Source organism: Syngnathoides biaculeatus, chromosome 9 (assembly GCF_019802595.1).
Source record: "Syngnathoides biaculeatus isolate LvHL_M chromosome 9, ASM1980259v1, whole genome shotgun sequence".
Taxonomy (NCBI): domain Eukaryota; kingdom Metazoa; phylum Chordata; class Actinopteri; order Syngnathiformes; family Syngnathidae; genus Syngnathoides; species Syngnathoides biaculeatus.
The window spans coordinates 22,062,664-22,079,384 of record NC_084648.1 but is presented as its reverse complement, the minus strand read 5'-3'; the positions used below and the strand labels follow the sequence as shown (position 1 = coordinate 22,079,384).

The following is a 16,721-nucleotide window of genomic DNA, read 5'->3' as shown; positions in this document are numbered from 1 at the left end:
AAGTGAATTGACACATCCAAACTGAGAATTTTACTGTGCCTGATGGTGACAGTGTTGTCATAGTCTTTAGCGGGTCATGTTCATGCTCTGTGAGAAATTAGTGTTTCCTTTTCCAAATCCATTGCCATTGACGAATGACTTGGCAATAAATCTTACTACTAGCTGTACCAAAAATAGTTTCTTCCAAACTCCAGCGACTTGTGTGTCATAATCCCCTTTAAATTAAAACTACAGTCATGTGCACTCACTTTGCATTCTGCAATCATTCGAATCCTGCCATCGTGACCACCAGGTCAACGCATTACCTGTAAATGTTGACACATTTAACATTAGCACCAATTTAATGGATTTTTATGCCGGCAACACGTTTCAAAAACTGAGATGGGTAATCAAATTTAACAAATGTTCAAAAAACACCCGTTTAGAACATTCCACAGGTTAATTGGAAACAGGTGGACGTCGTGATTGGGATATACAAGGACCGTCCCTGTAAGGCTCAGTTGTTCACAAACAAGGGTGTGGTGAAATTCACCACTTAATAAACTGCATGAGTAAAAAGTCCCACAGTTTAATGACATTTTTCTACATACAATTAAAAGGAATTTAGGGATTTCACAATTTACGGGATATTATAACAGCAAAAGATAAAGATAATACAGAGAAATTGCTGCACGTATGGGGTAAGGCCACAAAGCAACATTGAATACCCACAATCGTTGATCCCTAAGGACCACTGCGGTAAAAGCTAACGTCACTGCGTAAAGGATATTGCCATATGGGCTCAGTCAGTCATTTAACAACATTCATGTCTACCTAACTCTTGAAAGCTAAAACGCGACTACACAAAACAAAAGCTTAACAAACCCCCAGAAAAGCTGCCAGTTTCTCTGGGTCCGAGCTTTTCTGCGGTTGGCTGACAACAAGTGAGAAATGCTGTTCACATTTCATATTGTTTTCAGAAATCATGTACATAATGTCCTCCGGTCCAAATAGAAAAATGGCTATCCAGATTGTTATTGGTGTAAAGGTGCCATGACAGCTTTCTGTGAAGGTATAGGTTTGTGTTAATCCCCATGGCAATGCTACCTTGTAAATCTGTGATGGCACAACTAATCCAACAGGTACATACAGGCCTTGACATGTACTGGTATAAGCGGGGGAACCTTCTGTTCCATGCATGATTTCAAACCATGACGTTTTTGTGTATTGCCAACAGTCATCTTAGAAACGGTGGTCCCAGCTCTTTTCATTTCATTGACCAAGTCCTGTCGTGTAGTCCTGGGCTGATTCCTCACCTTTCTAAGGATCATTGAGACCCCATGAGGTGATATCTTGCATGGGCTCCACTACGATTGAGATTGACCGTCATGTTTAGCTTCTTCCATTTTCTAATGATTGCTCCAACAGTGGACCTTTTTTTTTACCAAGCTGCTTGGCAATTTCTCCGTAGCGTTTTCCTGGCGTGTGGTTCTACAATTTTGTCTCTGGTGTTTTTGGACAGCTCTTTGGTCCTGGCCATGTTACAAGTTTGAGTCTTACTGATTGTATGGGGTGGACAGCTGTCTTTATGCAACTAAAGACCTCAAACAGGTGGATCTGATTCAGGATAATAAATGGAGTGGAGGTGGACTTTTAAAGGCGGAATAACAAGTCTTTGAGGGTCAGAATTCCAGCTGATAGACAGGTGTTCAGATACTTATTTCCAGCTGTATCACACAAATAAATCCTTAAAAAAAATCATACATTGTGATTTCTGGATTTTTGTTTTTAGATTATCTCTCTCACAGTGGACATGCCCCTATGATGAAAATTTAAGACCCTACATGATTTTTAAATGGGAGAACTTGCAATATACCAGGGTGTTGAAATACTTATTTTCTTCACTGTATATATAAATTGAGTTCCACAGATCATTTCCCTGGCAAGGTCCCTTCTAGTTTTCTTCCTGTAATCAATCATTAGCAGAGATCTATAAAACGTTTTTTTTCTCCAGATCATGCTTGCCAATATCTAGGAACCGCTCCAATTCCCCTTTCTCTGTCAAGATGCACTATGCTGTAATTCCCTTGATTACCCATCATAGAAAACCCATTGCCATATTCGTTTGGTGTGAAGGCTTTAGCAAATTTTTGATGGCACGGTGGAAAGAGTGGTTAGCACATCGAGAACACAGTTCTGAGGACAGGGGTTCAAATCTCTGCCCCTACTGTATGGAGTTTGCATGTTCTCCCAAAGCCTGCATGTGTTTTCTTCGGGTATTCCAATTTCCTTCCACATTCCAAAAACACCACTCGGACTATGCCTATAAAATAATTATGTTATTAACATGAAACTCACGAGGCATTGGTAGTAGTGATACCCCAAGCATGTGGAAACATTTGACATTGTAAGCAGGGTAAACTGCAAAATACGCGAGTCTATCCTGACAAGTGCTCTATGTGTGCGAGCCCGTTTCCAGACTAACACTAGCTGACGAGCTGTAAATTCTCATAACTAAATGCGATCTTGAAAAAGGTATGGTATCTGTGCCATCAGAATCTGAATTGCAGATTTTTTTTCCATCAAAATATTCTGTTTACTATTCTTTTTTTTTTAACTCTGCATGTTTAGCTGCAAATTCAACAAAAACAAATCAACAAAGTTGTAATACACTGCAAATACATCATCTTAATTTTTACAGAAGACTGCCCTCAAAGGCATGTCTGCGAATGTGCACTCTTGGTCTATGGCACCAATGTCACAATATTGAATTATAGATATTCAGAATCATCTTTATACAGCCAACTATGCAAAAACAACAAAACAAAAAATGTCTCCAGTAGTTAGAGCTCCTCCAGGACGACAGTTGACAGAGAACACATTGACACACACTGAGACATAAAAACATTGCGAGTACAGTCACAAAGGCCTATCAGCAATTTAGCAATTATGGTACAATATTTTTTTATGATAATTTGATAAACATTCTAATTATATTAATAAAATATGGAAATTAATGAATGAATAAATAAAGTATAATTGTTTGTTAGCTGGGCGGCACAGTGGCTCAGCTGGTAAAAGGTTGGACTCACAGTTGAGGACCCGGGCTCAACCCGGACCTGGATATGGGGTATTTTTGAGCGATTTCCCAGATCAAAATACCAAGAACAACAATAACACTAATAATGAGAATGCCATGGATTCCTGCTGTCCCTCTCTTGGTCCGAAAAGCAATCGGACCATCCGTAAGAATCATGGTTAACAATAAAACAAAAAACGAACAATAAAATAAAAGTGCAATTAAGAGTCTGTAGCAGGGCGAAGCATACAATAATGAAACTACTCAGTTCCTTTTCCCTCCAAGCGGACGGCTTTGGAGGTACCAGCAGTCACCTTGTGTGGGCCAGACCAACGGGGTTCTGACCACTTACGAGAGAGTCATTTAAGGTAGACAAATGACCACTCGGGAAGATCAAGTGCAGGAGGTGGTGATGGAAGAGTGTCCTGGATCTGGGAAGGGAAATTAGAAGCAAAATAATGTAGTTGTGTCCAAAACAGTTTATGAGAAAACTTGGGAGACACAACGCCCTCCTCCAGTGGTTGGAGTGAGGAGGAAGGTCCAAGCATCAGATGACCCGTAAGGAGAAAAACCCGTAGAGCGAGACACAGTTTGTCTCACAGACATTAGAGCAAGGGTAGAGCCTGAACCCAGTTGATGCCCGAAGAGGTACATATTTTAGCCAGTTTTTCCTTCAACGTGCGATTCATCTGTTCAACTGAATCTTGACTAGCGGGGTGATAAACACAACCAAACTTATGAGTTAACCCTAACCACTTCTCTACAGTAGCTAGGTGTGTGGATGTGAAATGCAGACCGTTGTCAGAGCGGATGAGAACGGGGAAACTGTGCGTTGAAATCCAGTCGTTTACTAAAGCTTTCATTACCGACATGGCGTCTTCGTGAGCGCAGGGGTAGGCTTCAGGCCATCCAGAAAAGGTGTCAACAAAAACAAGGAGGAGTGATCATGTCTGTGAAATCCATGACCATTTCAGCACCGGGCCAGGTGGGTGGGTCAAATGAACCTGGCAACATTCTAAGTGTGGGGCGAACATTGTGTAGCTGGCAAATATTACAGTCACGACAGTGGGCGTGACACAAGTCAGACAATTAAGGATGCCACCACATGCAAAGTTTGGTTAGCATAGTTCTGGGTCCAACATGACCCATACAGTGAGTTTTGGTCAAAATATCACAAAGTAAAGGTCCATCAGGTAACACTGGCTTGCCATAGGGGCCTAACCAGAGGCCGTCAGGGGCACGCGTGGCTCCGCCAGCACGCCACATAGTCTTTTGTTCAGGAGAGGCATTGTGCTGTATTTTAACCAATTCACTATGAAACGGAGGATCAGGCAGGTCAGGAGAGGATTTGTCAGATAATTGAACAAGCATTTGTGGGACATAGCCCGCAGCCTGCTTGGCAGCCAAGTTGGCAGCATTATAGCAGAGGGCTGTAGTTGAAGTGGATTTGGAGTGGCCAGGGACCTTGACGATAGCCACCGCTGAACGTTTGGCAATGTGCAATAGGAGTACCTTTGGCTGTGTTAAAGTCATTCCGTTTCCACGCAGACAGGTCCAACACAGCAGCAGAGATTGTAACATGAGTCAGAATAGACTCACACATTGTACGACCGCCAGTTCCAGTGCGAGACAAAGTGCGAGCACTTCTGCTGCCTGGACTGAGGGATGTTAGTACGGAAGAGGAAACAGTTAAAAATTCACCTGAGGGCTGCTGCTCCACTATGGCAGCCACCGCAGTCAAAGAGCCATCCAGCTTACAGTAACAACAACCATCAGTGAACAGGACCCTGCCTTTAGTCAGAGGTTGGACAGAGAGATCAGCAAGTGGACGAAAAGAATCAGTCACAGCAATTTCACAGCAGTGTGGGTCTACATGCAATTCGTCAGTCATGTTAATGCCGGTGTGTACATATGTGATGTTTGGTGCCATGAGAAATTTCAACAGGCGCGTTTGCCTAAGAGAAGATAGTGTGAATGCTGATGAGGCAACGTAGGCAGTCATCGAGTGGTCAGTAAGGACCGCAAGGGGATATGACATTACCATGTGTGCGTTTTTTTTTTTTTTTTGGGATAATTTTGGCAAGTCCAGCTGCAAACCTAGTGCATTCAGGACTTTTGGCTTCGAGTGGATCAAGTGGAATGCTACAATACATCAATACATGACGCTTTCCACCCCTCTTCTGATATAAAATAGCATTCAAAATGATAGGTGTGATAGTAAGATCTAAGTGAAATGGGATGGTGTAATTGGGACAGCCAGAAATGCTGCTGATGCAAGATCATGTACAAGAGTGGTATAGACAGAGTCTAACTCCGCTGACCACTCGAATCTGGCAGCAAGGTTTCTGTAACCTTGGTTTTTCACCATGTGTCTGAGGGGAGCGGTGCAATCTGCAAAGCATGAAAGACAAGTGTCTGCTGTAGCTGCACAAACAAAGAAAAGCAAGCATCTCCTTCACCGTCTCAGGACGTTTGTGCTGTAGAATAGAAGAACGATGCTCCGAGGACATAGTGGATCCTTCAGAGGACACCACTCTGCCCAAGAAGGTCACCAATTTGCGACAACACTGAAGCTTCTTTCTAGAAGCTTTGAATTCCAGCTGATGCAAACGAAGCAAAACGAGTTGAGTTGAGTTAGAGACAAACACAACTCTGCTGTTGGGGCTGCCAACAGGAGGTCATCAACATACATCAGGAGTTTACATCCGTCTGGGAGTTGTAGATCCTTCAGCAATGATTTTAAACATTGATTAAAATTACAGGTGAATTTTTGAAGCCTTGTGGCAACCTGGTGTATTGCAAATTGTGTCCCTGATATCTGAATACAAACAAGTGTGTACACTCGGGTGCGAGTGGGACACATAAGAATGCATTTGCCAAATCAATCGCTATGAAGTATTTCAAAACAGGTGTGATGGTAGACAACATTCTGTGGGGGTCTGGTACAGGTAACAACGGTGTGGTCGTAACATCATTAACGGCTCTCAAATCATGGACCATGCGATAAGTGTTACCATTTGCTTTTAGAACTGGCCTGAGTGGTGTACACCACGAGGAGGTGGATGTTTCCAGGACTCCAGAATTCCATAGGCCAGTGAAAATATCCTCCACCCCTGGTTAGCAGCACCGGCCAAGGATATTGAGGTCTGTAAACATGAGATCCTGGAAAAACAGTGATTTTAATGTCTAGTGTCTGAGTACAATATCCAACATCCAGAGGACCAAACTAATTTACACATTCGTTTAACATTGACTCGGCGTCGTCATGGTCAGAATAGTCACGTCCATGTTCTCTAGTTAGGGTCTCGTGTTCTAATATTGTCATATTAGTCGTCAGGGGTACATCAGGAACAATGATGCGGTATGCATCTCCAGATTTGTTGATTGTACGTTAGGGAGTGGTGTGTTCTCCCAGTCAGTCATTTTAGTCCGTCGTTTCACCATAGGTCCCAGCTGCCGGGCCTCGTGTCCTGGAGACAATGGACGTGAAATGTGGAGTACTGACTCTTACTGCATTTTGAACCATATCATTTGTTCTGGTGTAAGACAGCTGGATGCCGCTACACCCTCTCTTGCTGTGTATGTATATATGGATGTAATGTCCCAAGCATCACCTTGTATGCATGCAAATTTTTCCATGTATACTAGATCGTGGTTGCGGTTGTAATATAGTGTGCAATGGTATGGATCTACTGGAGGCAGGTAAACCCTAAGAATGTTTAACCAGGGCTTCCACAACAGAAATTGATGTATGAGACCAGGTTTGAGCGGTGTTTCCGGTTCAAGTCGGGCCCAGCAAATGTCCACATTTGGAGTTGGTTCACTCTCAGGTGTCATAAGCCATTGTCCAGAGTGGCAGACGGTATCAGCTGCCGGCATTATAAACGAATGGTGGAAGCTCTGTCCTGTCAAGATTGTTGGTAGTAGTTGAGTCCATTGCAGGGCCTGTTGAGTCCCTGAGAAGCCCATCAATTGCACAGTGTGTTGTGACAATAAAGTGTCTGGGAGCGAGATGTTGAGTGTGTTTCCCCTGTGTCAACGAGAGTGTTTAAGAACGTTTATGTATGATATTACACTACATTATTTAAACATATACAGCACGGTGGCACGAAGTGGTGAGAACTGGGGTGTCAAAGTCAAATGAACAGTGGGCCAAATAAAAAAAATATAGCTACAAGCCGAGGGCCCGACTGATCAAATCTTCATTGAAAATTTTTAAAATGACCACACATGATTTAGTGAACCAAATTTAACCTACTGAAAACCCAACAAATATATTCCAGTACGATCAGATAAATAAAGCAGTATTTTCTTATGGCTCTCTCAGTAATCATTAATTTTCAACAGGCATTAAAGACACAATTCCTTAATATAGAAATTCCCACAACATGAACATTAGATAGAAGCCGGTATTATTCAAGGCACCAGCAGTAGCCTATTCTGTATTTTCTCTTTTAGCAAAAGTGGACTAAATTTATCCATCAATCCATTTTCTTAGCCCCTTTTCCTCACAAGAGTCGCGAGAGTATAGTGGAGCCTATCCCAGCTGTCGACGGGTAGGAGGCGGGGTACACCCTGAACTGGTTGCCAGCTAATTGCAGGGCCCATAGAGACAAACTCCAAACTGCTGTTTGGTGCCTAGGCACAAACAACAGTCAGGACCTGTCCCCCTACCTGAAGGCGGAGGGAGGATACCCTCTCATCCACCAGGGTGAACCCCCAACGTACAGGCCCCGAGCCGGGGGCGATGATTATACCAAACCTACTCGGCGCCTCTCACCGTAGGCAATCCCAGAGTGGACCCTTCTCAGAGTCCAACCCTTGTCAGAGCCCAAGTGGTCTGTAAAGGCAAGTCCCACTATGTCGTTGGAACTTCTCGACCTCACGCACCAACCCGGGCTCCTTCCTACCAAAGAGGTGACATTCCATGTCCCTAGAGCTAGTTTATGTAGCCAGGGATAAGTTCGCCAAGATCCCCGCCTTTGGCTACCGCTCACATCACACCCAACCCCTATGGTCCCTCTCAAAGGTGGTGGGCCCATTGGAAGGGGGGCCCATGTTACCATTTCGGGCTGTGCCCGGGTGAGCCCCATGGTTGCAACCCCGGCCACCAGGCACTCGCCTTTGAGCCCGACCTCCAGGCCTGGCTCCAAAGGGGGGCCCTGGCGACCCGCGTCCGGTCAAGGGAAACTGAGATCCAATTATTGAAACTCATCATAGGGGTTTTGAGTTGTACTTTGTCTGGTCCCTCACCTAGGACCTTTTTGCCATGGTCGACCCTACCAGGAGTGTGAAGCCCCCAGACAACTTGGCTCCGAGGATCATCGGGACACACAAACCCCTCAACCACGATAAGGTGACTGCTCAAGGAAGGGCTGGTATGCGATAAATAGGCCCAACACCATCATAGGAGAAATATGTCCATAATATGATGCTTCACTGTCACACTATATACATGTAAGTCCAGACTGTCTTTGATCATCCTGGAACTGATCATTGGCTGAGCCTTTGCCATTAATTTTTTTTAGTTTTGTTTTTATTTTTTTTTTCGATCCATTTTGATGGTTTTCTTCCGTTTTCTCCCACGTGTCCTTATGGGATTACAGATCATTTAAGATGAACAGCGTATCTTTTTTTGCGCTGTTTTATAAGGTTTCCACTCTCCAAATTTTTAATCAGAGTATGTTGTTATTCGGAACAATAAGTTGAACGAACCATTTGCATGTTACACAGCTGCTCTTTTCATCCTAAAATCGGGGCCACCTGATTCACACTAACAACGTCGCTGATTTAATGCAACAGTGATATTTTTTTAACACACCCCTTTCAACATATTGCCCAATTGTACACCCTTAAGAATGTGTATATTGTGAAACCTGGGTCTTGTTGGTTTTCTGAGAATATTCGACACCTGCAGTGAAGAAAATGAGTATTTCAACACCCTCCTATATTGCAAGTTCTCCCACTTAGAAAACATAGAGGGGTCTGAAATTTTCATCGTAGGTGCATGTCCTCTGTGAGAGAGATAATCTAAAAAGAGAAATCCAGAAATCACAATGTATGATTTGAAACACCAGAGACAAAAATTGTATAACTCCACAAGGATGGAAAGGGCTACGGAGAAATTGCCAAGCACCTTGGTGTAAAAAGGTCCACTGCTGGGCAGTCATTAGAAAATGGAAGAAGCTGAACATGACGGTCAATCTCAATCGGAGTGGAGCCCCATGCAAGATATCACCTTGTGGGGTCTCAATGATCCTTAGAAAGGTGAAGGATCAGCCCAGGACTACATGACAGGACTTGGTCAATGTCTTGAAAAGAGCTGGGACCACAGTTTCCAAGGTGACTGTTGGTAATACACGAAGACGTTATGGTTTGAAATCATGCTTGGCACGGAAGGTACCCCTGCATAAACCAGCACATATTAAGGCATGTCTTAAATTTGCCAATGACCATTTGCATGATACAGAGGAGTGAAGGGAGAAAGTTTTGTGGTCAAATGAGACCAAAATGGAACTTTTTGGTCATAAGTCCACTAACGAATGATAAGTTTCATCCAGAGAACACCATCCCTACTGTGAAGCATGGGGTCGTAGCATCATAGTTTGTGGGTGTTTTTCTGCACATGGGACAGGACGACTGCACTGTATTAAGGGGAGGATGACCGCGGCCATGTATAGTGAGATTTTGAGGAACAACCTCTTTTCCTCAGTCTGAGCATTGAAGATGAGTTGTGGCTGGGTCTTTCAACATGACAATGACCCGAAGCAAACAGCCAGGAAAACCAAGGAGTGGCTCCGTAAGAAGCATATCAAGGTTCTGGCATGGCCTAGCCAGTCTGCAGACCTAAACCCAATAGAAAATTTTTGGAGGGAGCTGAAACTCCATGTTTCTCAGCGACAGCCCAGAAACCTGTCTGATCGAGAGAAGATCTATGTGGAGGAGTGGGCCAAAATCCCTCCTGCAATGTGTGCAAACCTGGTTAACAACTACAGGAAACGTTTGACCTCTGTATTTGCAAACAGAGGCTACTGTACCAAATATTAACATTGGTTTTCTCAGGTGTTCAAATACATATTTGCAGCTGTATCACACAAATAAATTGATAAAAAAAATCATACATTGTGATTTCTGGAATCATGCACCTACAATGAAAATTTCAGACCCCTCCATGATTTCTTAAGTGGGAGAACTTGCAATATAACAGGGTGTTCAAATACTTCTTTTTTTCACTGTACGTCAGGCCAATGCTACTATGCTCAGTTGACTCATGCAATTTTGGAAAGTGAATTTAAACACCTAACTCATTTCTCACAAACCTTGAAATCTTCTCTCCATGAAACAAATGTGAAAATACAGTATCTTCTAAAAGTGAGGACACCACTGTTCAGATGGATGGATTTTATATGATCTTTTGTCTTGAGAAAACGGATGAAATGAGTATTCTACATTGTAGAGTTGTCTGTGTAGAAAGCTTGTATAATCTAAATTGATTGTCTCCATTCATAACCAAACCACTGCAACTAAACTGAGTTCTTAGGTTAAGTGTTAACCTTAACTCATGACCGAATTTAGAAATTTAAGAAATTCCAAAGGGTTTACAGACATTTTCCTCCTACTGTACAATAATCATTGACTCTGATGAGCCATTCTCCCCCACCATCAGAGCCAACTCATCACCAGGTGGTGATCAGGTGACAGCTTTATCCCTCTCCTCACACAAGTCCAAGACATTCGGCTTTAATTAATCATCAAACAGAGGCTCTGAACTGCTGTTTGATGCATTGACACAAACAACAGGACCTGTCCCCTTACTCGAAGCCACAAGGAGACTACCCCCTCGTCCACGCAGTCAAACACCAGTGTACAGGTTAGACTAACCTGGGTGGCAGAAAGTATTGCTACAGCAGTGTGGCGCCTCTCACCATGGGCAACTCCAGAGTGAAAGTAAGTTCAATCCCTCTCAAGATGACTTGCACCAGAACCCAAGCTGTTTATAGGGAAGCCCAACTATATGTAGCCAGAACCTCTCTCTCACACACTCATACTCCTTCCTTGCCAGAGAGGTGACATTCCATATCCTTAGAGCCAGATTTTGTAGTCAGGAATCGGCTTGCCAAGGTCCACCTTCAGCCACCGCCCAGCTCACATTGTACCCAAATTGTTTGGCCCCTCCCATAGGTGGTGAACCCATGGAAGGGGGACCCATGTTACCCGTTCGGGCAGTGCCCGATCATCCCCCATAAGCGCAGGTCCAGGCACTTGGCCTCGAAACCGCACCTCCAGACTCGGGAAACTTACATCTATTTATGTTATTAATCATCTGAGTTTTTTGAACCATGCTTTGTCTGGTTGCACTACCCAAAAACCACCCTGGATGCTTAGCTGCTTTGGTTTAACATAATTTGAGTTCTGAGGGATCATCAGTCAACTCCTACAGATTGCTTTTTAGTTTTGAAACTTTGGATATGGTGGTTTGCAACATTGTGAGTGAGTGTTTGTCTCTTAGCTGTTAGCTATCTTAGAAAATTTGTGCATTGTTGTGTGAGATTTGCACTTCACTCATTAATTCAAAACAATTGCAAAGGCACTTGAGAAAACAGTGCAGTAAAATGCAGATGTTTTGTTGTATTTTTGACTGTGGATAAACACGTGGATGTACACATCAGAATTTGCACACTGACTTTTATTTCCATCCATTTTCTTTGCCGCTTATCCTCACAAGAGTCCGGGGAGTGCTGGAGCCTATCCCATCTGGCAACGGGCAGGATGCGAGGCACGAGCTGAACTGGTTGCCAGCCAATCACAGGGCACATAGATACAAATAGCCGCACTCACAATCACATCAAGGGGCAATTTAGAGTGTCCAATTTAATGTTGCATGTTTTTGGGATGTGGGAGGAAACCGGAGTGCCTGGAGAAAACCCATGCAGGCACAGGGAGAACATGCAAACTCCACACAGGCGGCGCCGGGATTGAACCCGGGACCTCAGAACTGTGGGGCCAACGCGCTACCAGCTGAGCACCGTGCCGGCCCGATTTTTATTTCCACATTTTGTAATTTTTTTTTTTTTGATTAATGTTCATGTGATTAAAACAAATCTGAATTTACTCAATATTTACTAAGCACTTTAATAACCTTTACTTTTTAGGTTTTTTAAGAGGACTAGTTTTTACTTGAGTCACATTATTTTTAAGTACCCGTACTCTTATTTGAGAAAAATGTTTGGCTCTTCTACCCACCTCTGGAGTGGACATCCTCTGTCACTAACTCTTATGTGTAAGTAACATTTTTGCTCATCAGAACAGCTACTGTTGTATTTGTTGCACTGGTCTTTTGTATTTTCACATTGAGATGCTGCACGACATGGCCATGGTTGTGATCCCAGTGAAACCACAAAGCAACATCTTCAATGAGTTAATCTGCTAATTTTCTATGTATTAGAAAACACAGCAACAACTATCAAATTAGTATATGGAAGTTCATTTTAAATGTATTAAGTGAGGGAGCCATGTTAGGGATGTCACAACACACTGAACTAATTTCAAGTTCAGAAATGACCAATGTTATTTTGTACTTAATATTTCCTTGATGGATGCATTTGGGATTCGGTTTTGAATGTCACATTTGGATGGAGACTGGAGCAGGTGAAGGCTGAGCGATTATAATGAACAGTTTGTTGAAAACAGGTAAATGGAGCTGATCCTTGAGTTGTGCTCATTGGTTGTTGAGGCAGGGAATGTGTGGCTGGTGGTGACAAATCCAGGCGGGTGGCTAGGCAATGTAGGTGCAAGGAAGACGAAGGGGATGCTGAGGACAAGGAGAGAGACGAAGGTCAGAAAAGAACACGAGCGATTGAGCAGACTGAATGTGGAGAGTGAGGAGCCGTGGCACTACTATCAAGACAGCAACACTCTCGTAAGAGTTTCTGGGATCTGGCAGGCTCTTATGAAGTGGTAACAAGAGCTGAATAGAACTCAACGATGGCTCATGACATTGAAATTTGTAATACTGGAATTTAAAAAAATGAAGTGAACCTGTCACTAGTTTTTTTTTTTCTCCAGAATGATAGTGCTTAAAGGGGAGGATGCTATTCATCTGGCACAGCTTGAAGCAGGCATCAAGTGCAGGTGGAGATGGGCATGGCTCAAGTTGGAGGTCAAAATAAAAAAAAAAAAAAGCAAATGAGGCAAATTTAATTCTCCTGAACCTAGATTTCAACTAGACTCCTCCAATGGAATGTAGGGTTAGCAACAATGCCAATACCACTGAATACAAAGGCAAGATTGTTTCAATTACAGCACAACAGTAATTGATCGATCCATCCATTTTCTGAGCCGCTTATCCTCACAAGGGCTGTGGGATTGCTGGAGCCTATCCCAGCTGTCATCGAGCAGGAGGCAGGGTACACCCTGAACTGGTCACCGGCCAATCGCAGTCACACTCACAATCACACATAGAAGCGATTTAGAGTGTCCATTTAATGTTGCATGTTTTCGGGATGTGAGAGAAAAACGGAGAGAACATCCAAACTCCACACAAGTGGAGCTGGGATTTCAGAACTGTGAGGCCAAAGCTTTCCAGCTGTGCCAAATTTAATTTTAAATGAATTAAATTTGCACTTCAACAATTGCTCGAGTAGTGTAAATAAAATTTTCTGCGTGAATATATGTATTTTTTTTGCGGATGTATACCCTGACACTTGTAATCATGAGTTGTGCATTTTGGGTCACAGTTGATAACTGACATTATTTTCATTTCTGTCATCAGGGCCAACAAGAACATCACTCTGACGCTGTCATGGAATGTTGTTCCCAACGCTGGAATACTGCCACTTGTAGCTGGGAGTGGATACACCAGCCTTCCCTTTCCTGAAAAATATGAGACTCCTAAGAGCTATTAGAGTGAAAGAGAATTTGTATTTCAGAATTTACAACACATTTCACACACATGTGGGTTTTACTAGAGAAATACAGAAACTGTAACAAATTTAAGTTTTGGTTTTAAAAAAGAAAACATTGTTTTGAACATTAAACACCTTTGTGCATGTATGACAAAAATAATAAGAAAGCAATCTTGTCTTTGTGGTGTTTTTTTATTACAAAGAAGAAAAAAATGTATTTTCAAAAAGGTTTTCAAAAAGATAATGTGTGAGAGGAGAGAGGGCCTGGTAAGAAGGAGTGAGGAATCAAGACGGCCGGGTAGTCTGATGCTCTTTGCAAGCCGAACCAGAAAAAAAAAAAAACATTATAAGGATGTGTCTTCTTTCAGATCAAGTAAATGTCCAAGAGGTGGCACAGTGGAGCAGGTGTAAAGCATTGGCCTCACAGTTCTGAGGACCTGGGTTCAACCCCAGCCCCACCTGTGTCGAGTTTGCATGTTTTCCCCGTGCCTGTGTGGGTTTTCTCCAGGCACTCTGGTTTCCTCCCACATTAATTGGACACTCTAAATTTCCCCTAGGTGTGATTATGAGTATGACTTGTCTTTCTCCACGTGCCCTGCGATTTGCTGGCAACTAGTTCAGGGTGTACCCTGCCTTCTGCCCATTGACAGCTGGCATAGGCTCCAGCACTCCTGCGACCCTTGTGAGGATAAGCGGTAAAGAAAATGGATGTATGGATAAATTTCCAAGAGAGAAAGTCCACACAGAAGATCCAGCAATCAGCTTCATGCCTATTGATAAAGACCAAACATGTACACAGGATATCTGGCAAAGCAAAGAGGACACATTGAGTGATGGAGGAACAACAATACACGTGAAAGGAAAGGTTAATTCCTGTAAAGGTTAAGTCATTGTGGAAGTAGTTTTGTCAATTCATACTTTATGCAGACTCAAGGGTGTAAGCTTTGATATTGGACAAATTGAAAAATGCATATGGTTAGTAAACGTGAATAAATTTTAGTTAATCCCATTGGGGCAGTGGGTATAGTATTGGTTGTCTAGCCACTGCATAGAATTTTGGCACACAGAACGTTGAGTCACCCCCTCCCTAACCACCACCTTATAGTGGTGAAGAGGTCTGTGTCCCAATGATTTAAGGACTGAAGATGTCTGGGGCTTTACACCCCTAGAAAAGTCACCCATGGTCTGAACAGGTCTTAGGTAAGAGGCCAGAAAAACCTCTACTACTAATGAGGAGTGCAAGTTTTGGATCATGTTTTCCCTCACTTGGACATAATTCACTGTGTCTCCCCGCAGGAGCCAGGCCTGGAGGTAAGGGTCAACTGTGAGCACACCACGTACTTTCCACTGAGCTCCTGTGCCCACGCAGCCCGGAGGGGCAATGTGGGTGCACCTTCCCGTGGGCTCACCACCTGCAAGAGAGGCCAAGGGGAGTGGGTGCACTATGAGCTGCCCGGGAGCTGGAGGCAGAGAGTTTGGCAGTCCCTGGAGACCGTAGCATTAAGGAAAATGAATGTTACCTCTCTAATAAACAAATAGAGCTGTGGGGCGAGGTCGAGAAATTTGGTCTAGAAGCAGTCGGGTTTGCCTTGATACATAACTAGGGTACCAATTGGGTTGAACAGTCTTCCAATCTAGAGTTAGCAGTTGTGAGAGGTGCCGTGCCGGTGTGGTGCCGGTGTGCCACCCCTGCACACTTTTTCGTTTAACCCTCTGTTAACCAAGCAGGGTTCCAGGTTATCTGAAAATGTACAACACTGGTCAATAATGGCAAATGCCAAGTCAGTAAACTGGAAAAGGGGCCCTAATGTACCATGTGCAAAAATGCAACATGGGTCAGCAGAGGGTTAATGAGTAGAGTATGTTATCAGTTCTGTGAAGTGCTCCATTCTAGAGATATGTTTATTAATCAATTCTTATTGTAGAACGACACTGACTCATAATACTGATGGATTAGCATTTTGAAGGCAAACTTGGTTGCATACTGACCTTTCTCCCTTTCTTCTCTTAAAAAACACTCCATGTGTACTTGAGGCAGCCCACGAGGTGATGTCTTGCATTGGGCTCCACTCCGATTGAGATTGACCATAATGTTTAGCTTCTTCTATTTTTTGTTATGATTGTTCCAACAATGGACCTTTTTTTACCTAGTTGCTTGGCAATGTCTCCGTAGCCCTTTCCAGCCATGTGGAGTTGTACAATTTTGTCTCTGGTGTCTTTGGAAAGCTCTTTGGTCTTGGCCATGTTACAAGTTTGAGTCTGACTGATTGTATGAGGTGGACAGGTGTCCTTATGCAGCTAACGACCTCACACAGGTGCATCTGATTCAGGATAATACATGGAGTGGAGATGGACTTTTAAAGGTGGACTAACAGGTCTTTGATGGTCAGAATCCTAGCTGATAGAGGTGTTCTGATTGGTGTTCAAATACATATTTGCAGCTGTATCACACAAATAAATCGTTAAAAAAATCATGGATTGTGATTTCTAGATTTGTCTTTTTTAGATTATCTCTCTCACAGTGGACATGCACCTAAGAAGAAAATTTCAGACGCCTCCATGATTTCTAAGTGGGAGAACTTGCAATATAGAAGGGTGTTCAAATACTTATTTTCTCCACTGTAATCATTAACTAGTAATTTTATGGCTGCAACATGCTCCAAAAAAGCTGGGATAGTTGACAAAAAAGAAAAAGTTGAGGAATGCTCTTCAAACACCTGTTTGGAACATCCCACAGGGGAACATGTTGCACCACTCAC

General features: G+C 43.2%; 1 protein-coding gene across 6 annotated transcripts in view; it reads left to right on the top strand.

Moving 5' to 3' along the window:
* spcs3 (signal peptidase complex subunit 3) overlaps nucleotides 1-14,138 on the top strand; it is a 51,422-nt gene extending 37,284 nt beyond the window's left edge. For 5 of the 6 annotated variants that reach the window (XM_061831220.1, XM_061831216.1, XM_061831221.1 and 2 more), the window contains one exon: nucleotides 13,830-14,138. In XM_061831220.1, coding sequence (XP_061687204.1) covers nucleotides 13,830-13,962 — 133 coding nt within the window. In that variant the 3' untranslated portion in view covers nucleotides 13,963-14,138. Of the gene's footprint in view, nucleotides 1-6,085; nucleotides 6,203-13,829 lie in introns of all 6 variants that reach the window. The other variant, XM_061831217.1, reaches the window with a different exon arrangement.
* Nucleotides 14,139-16,721: the final 2,583 nt, after the last annotated feature.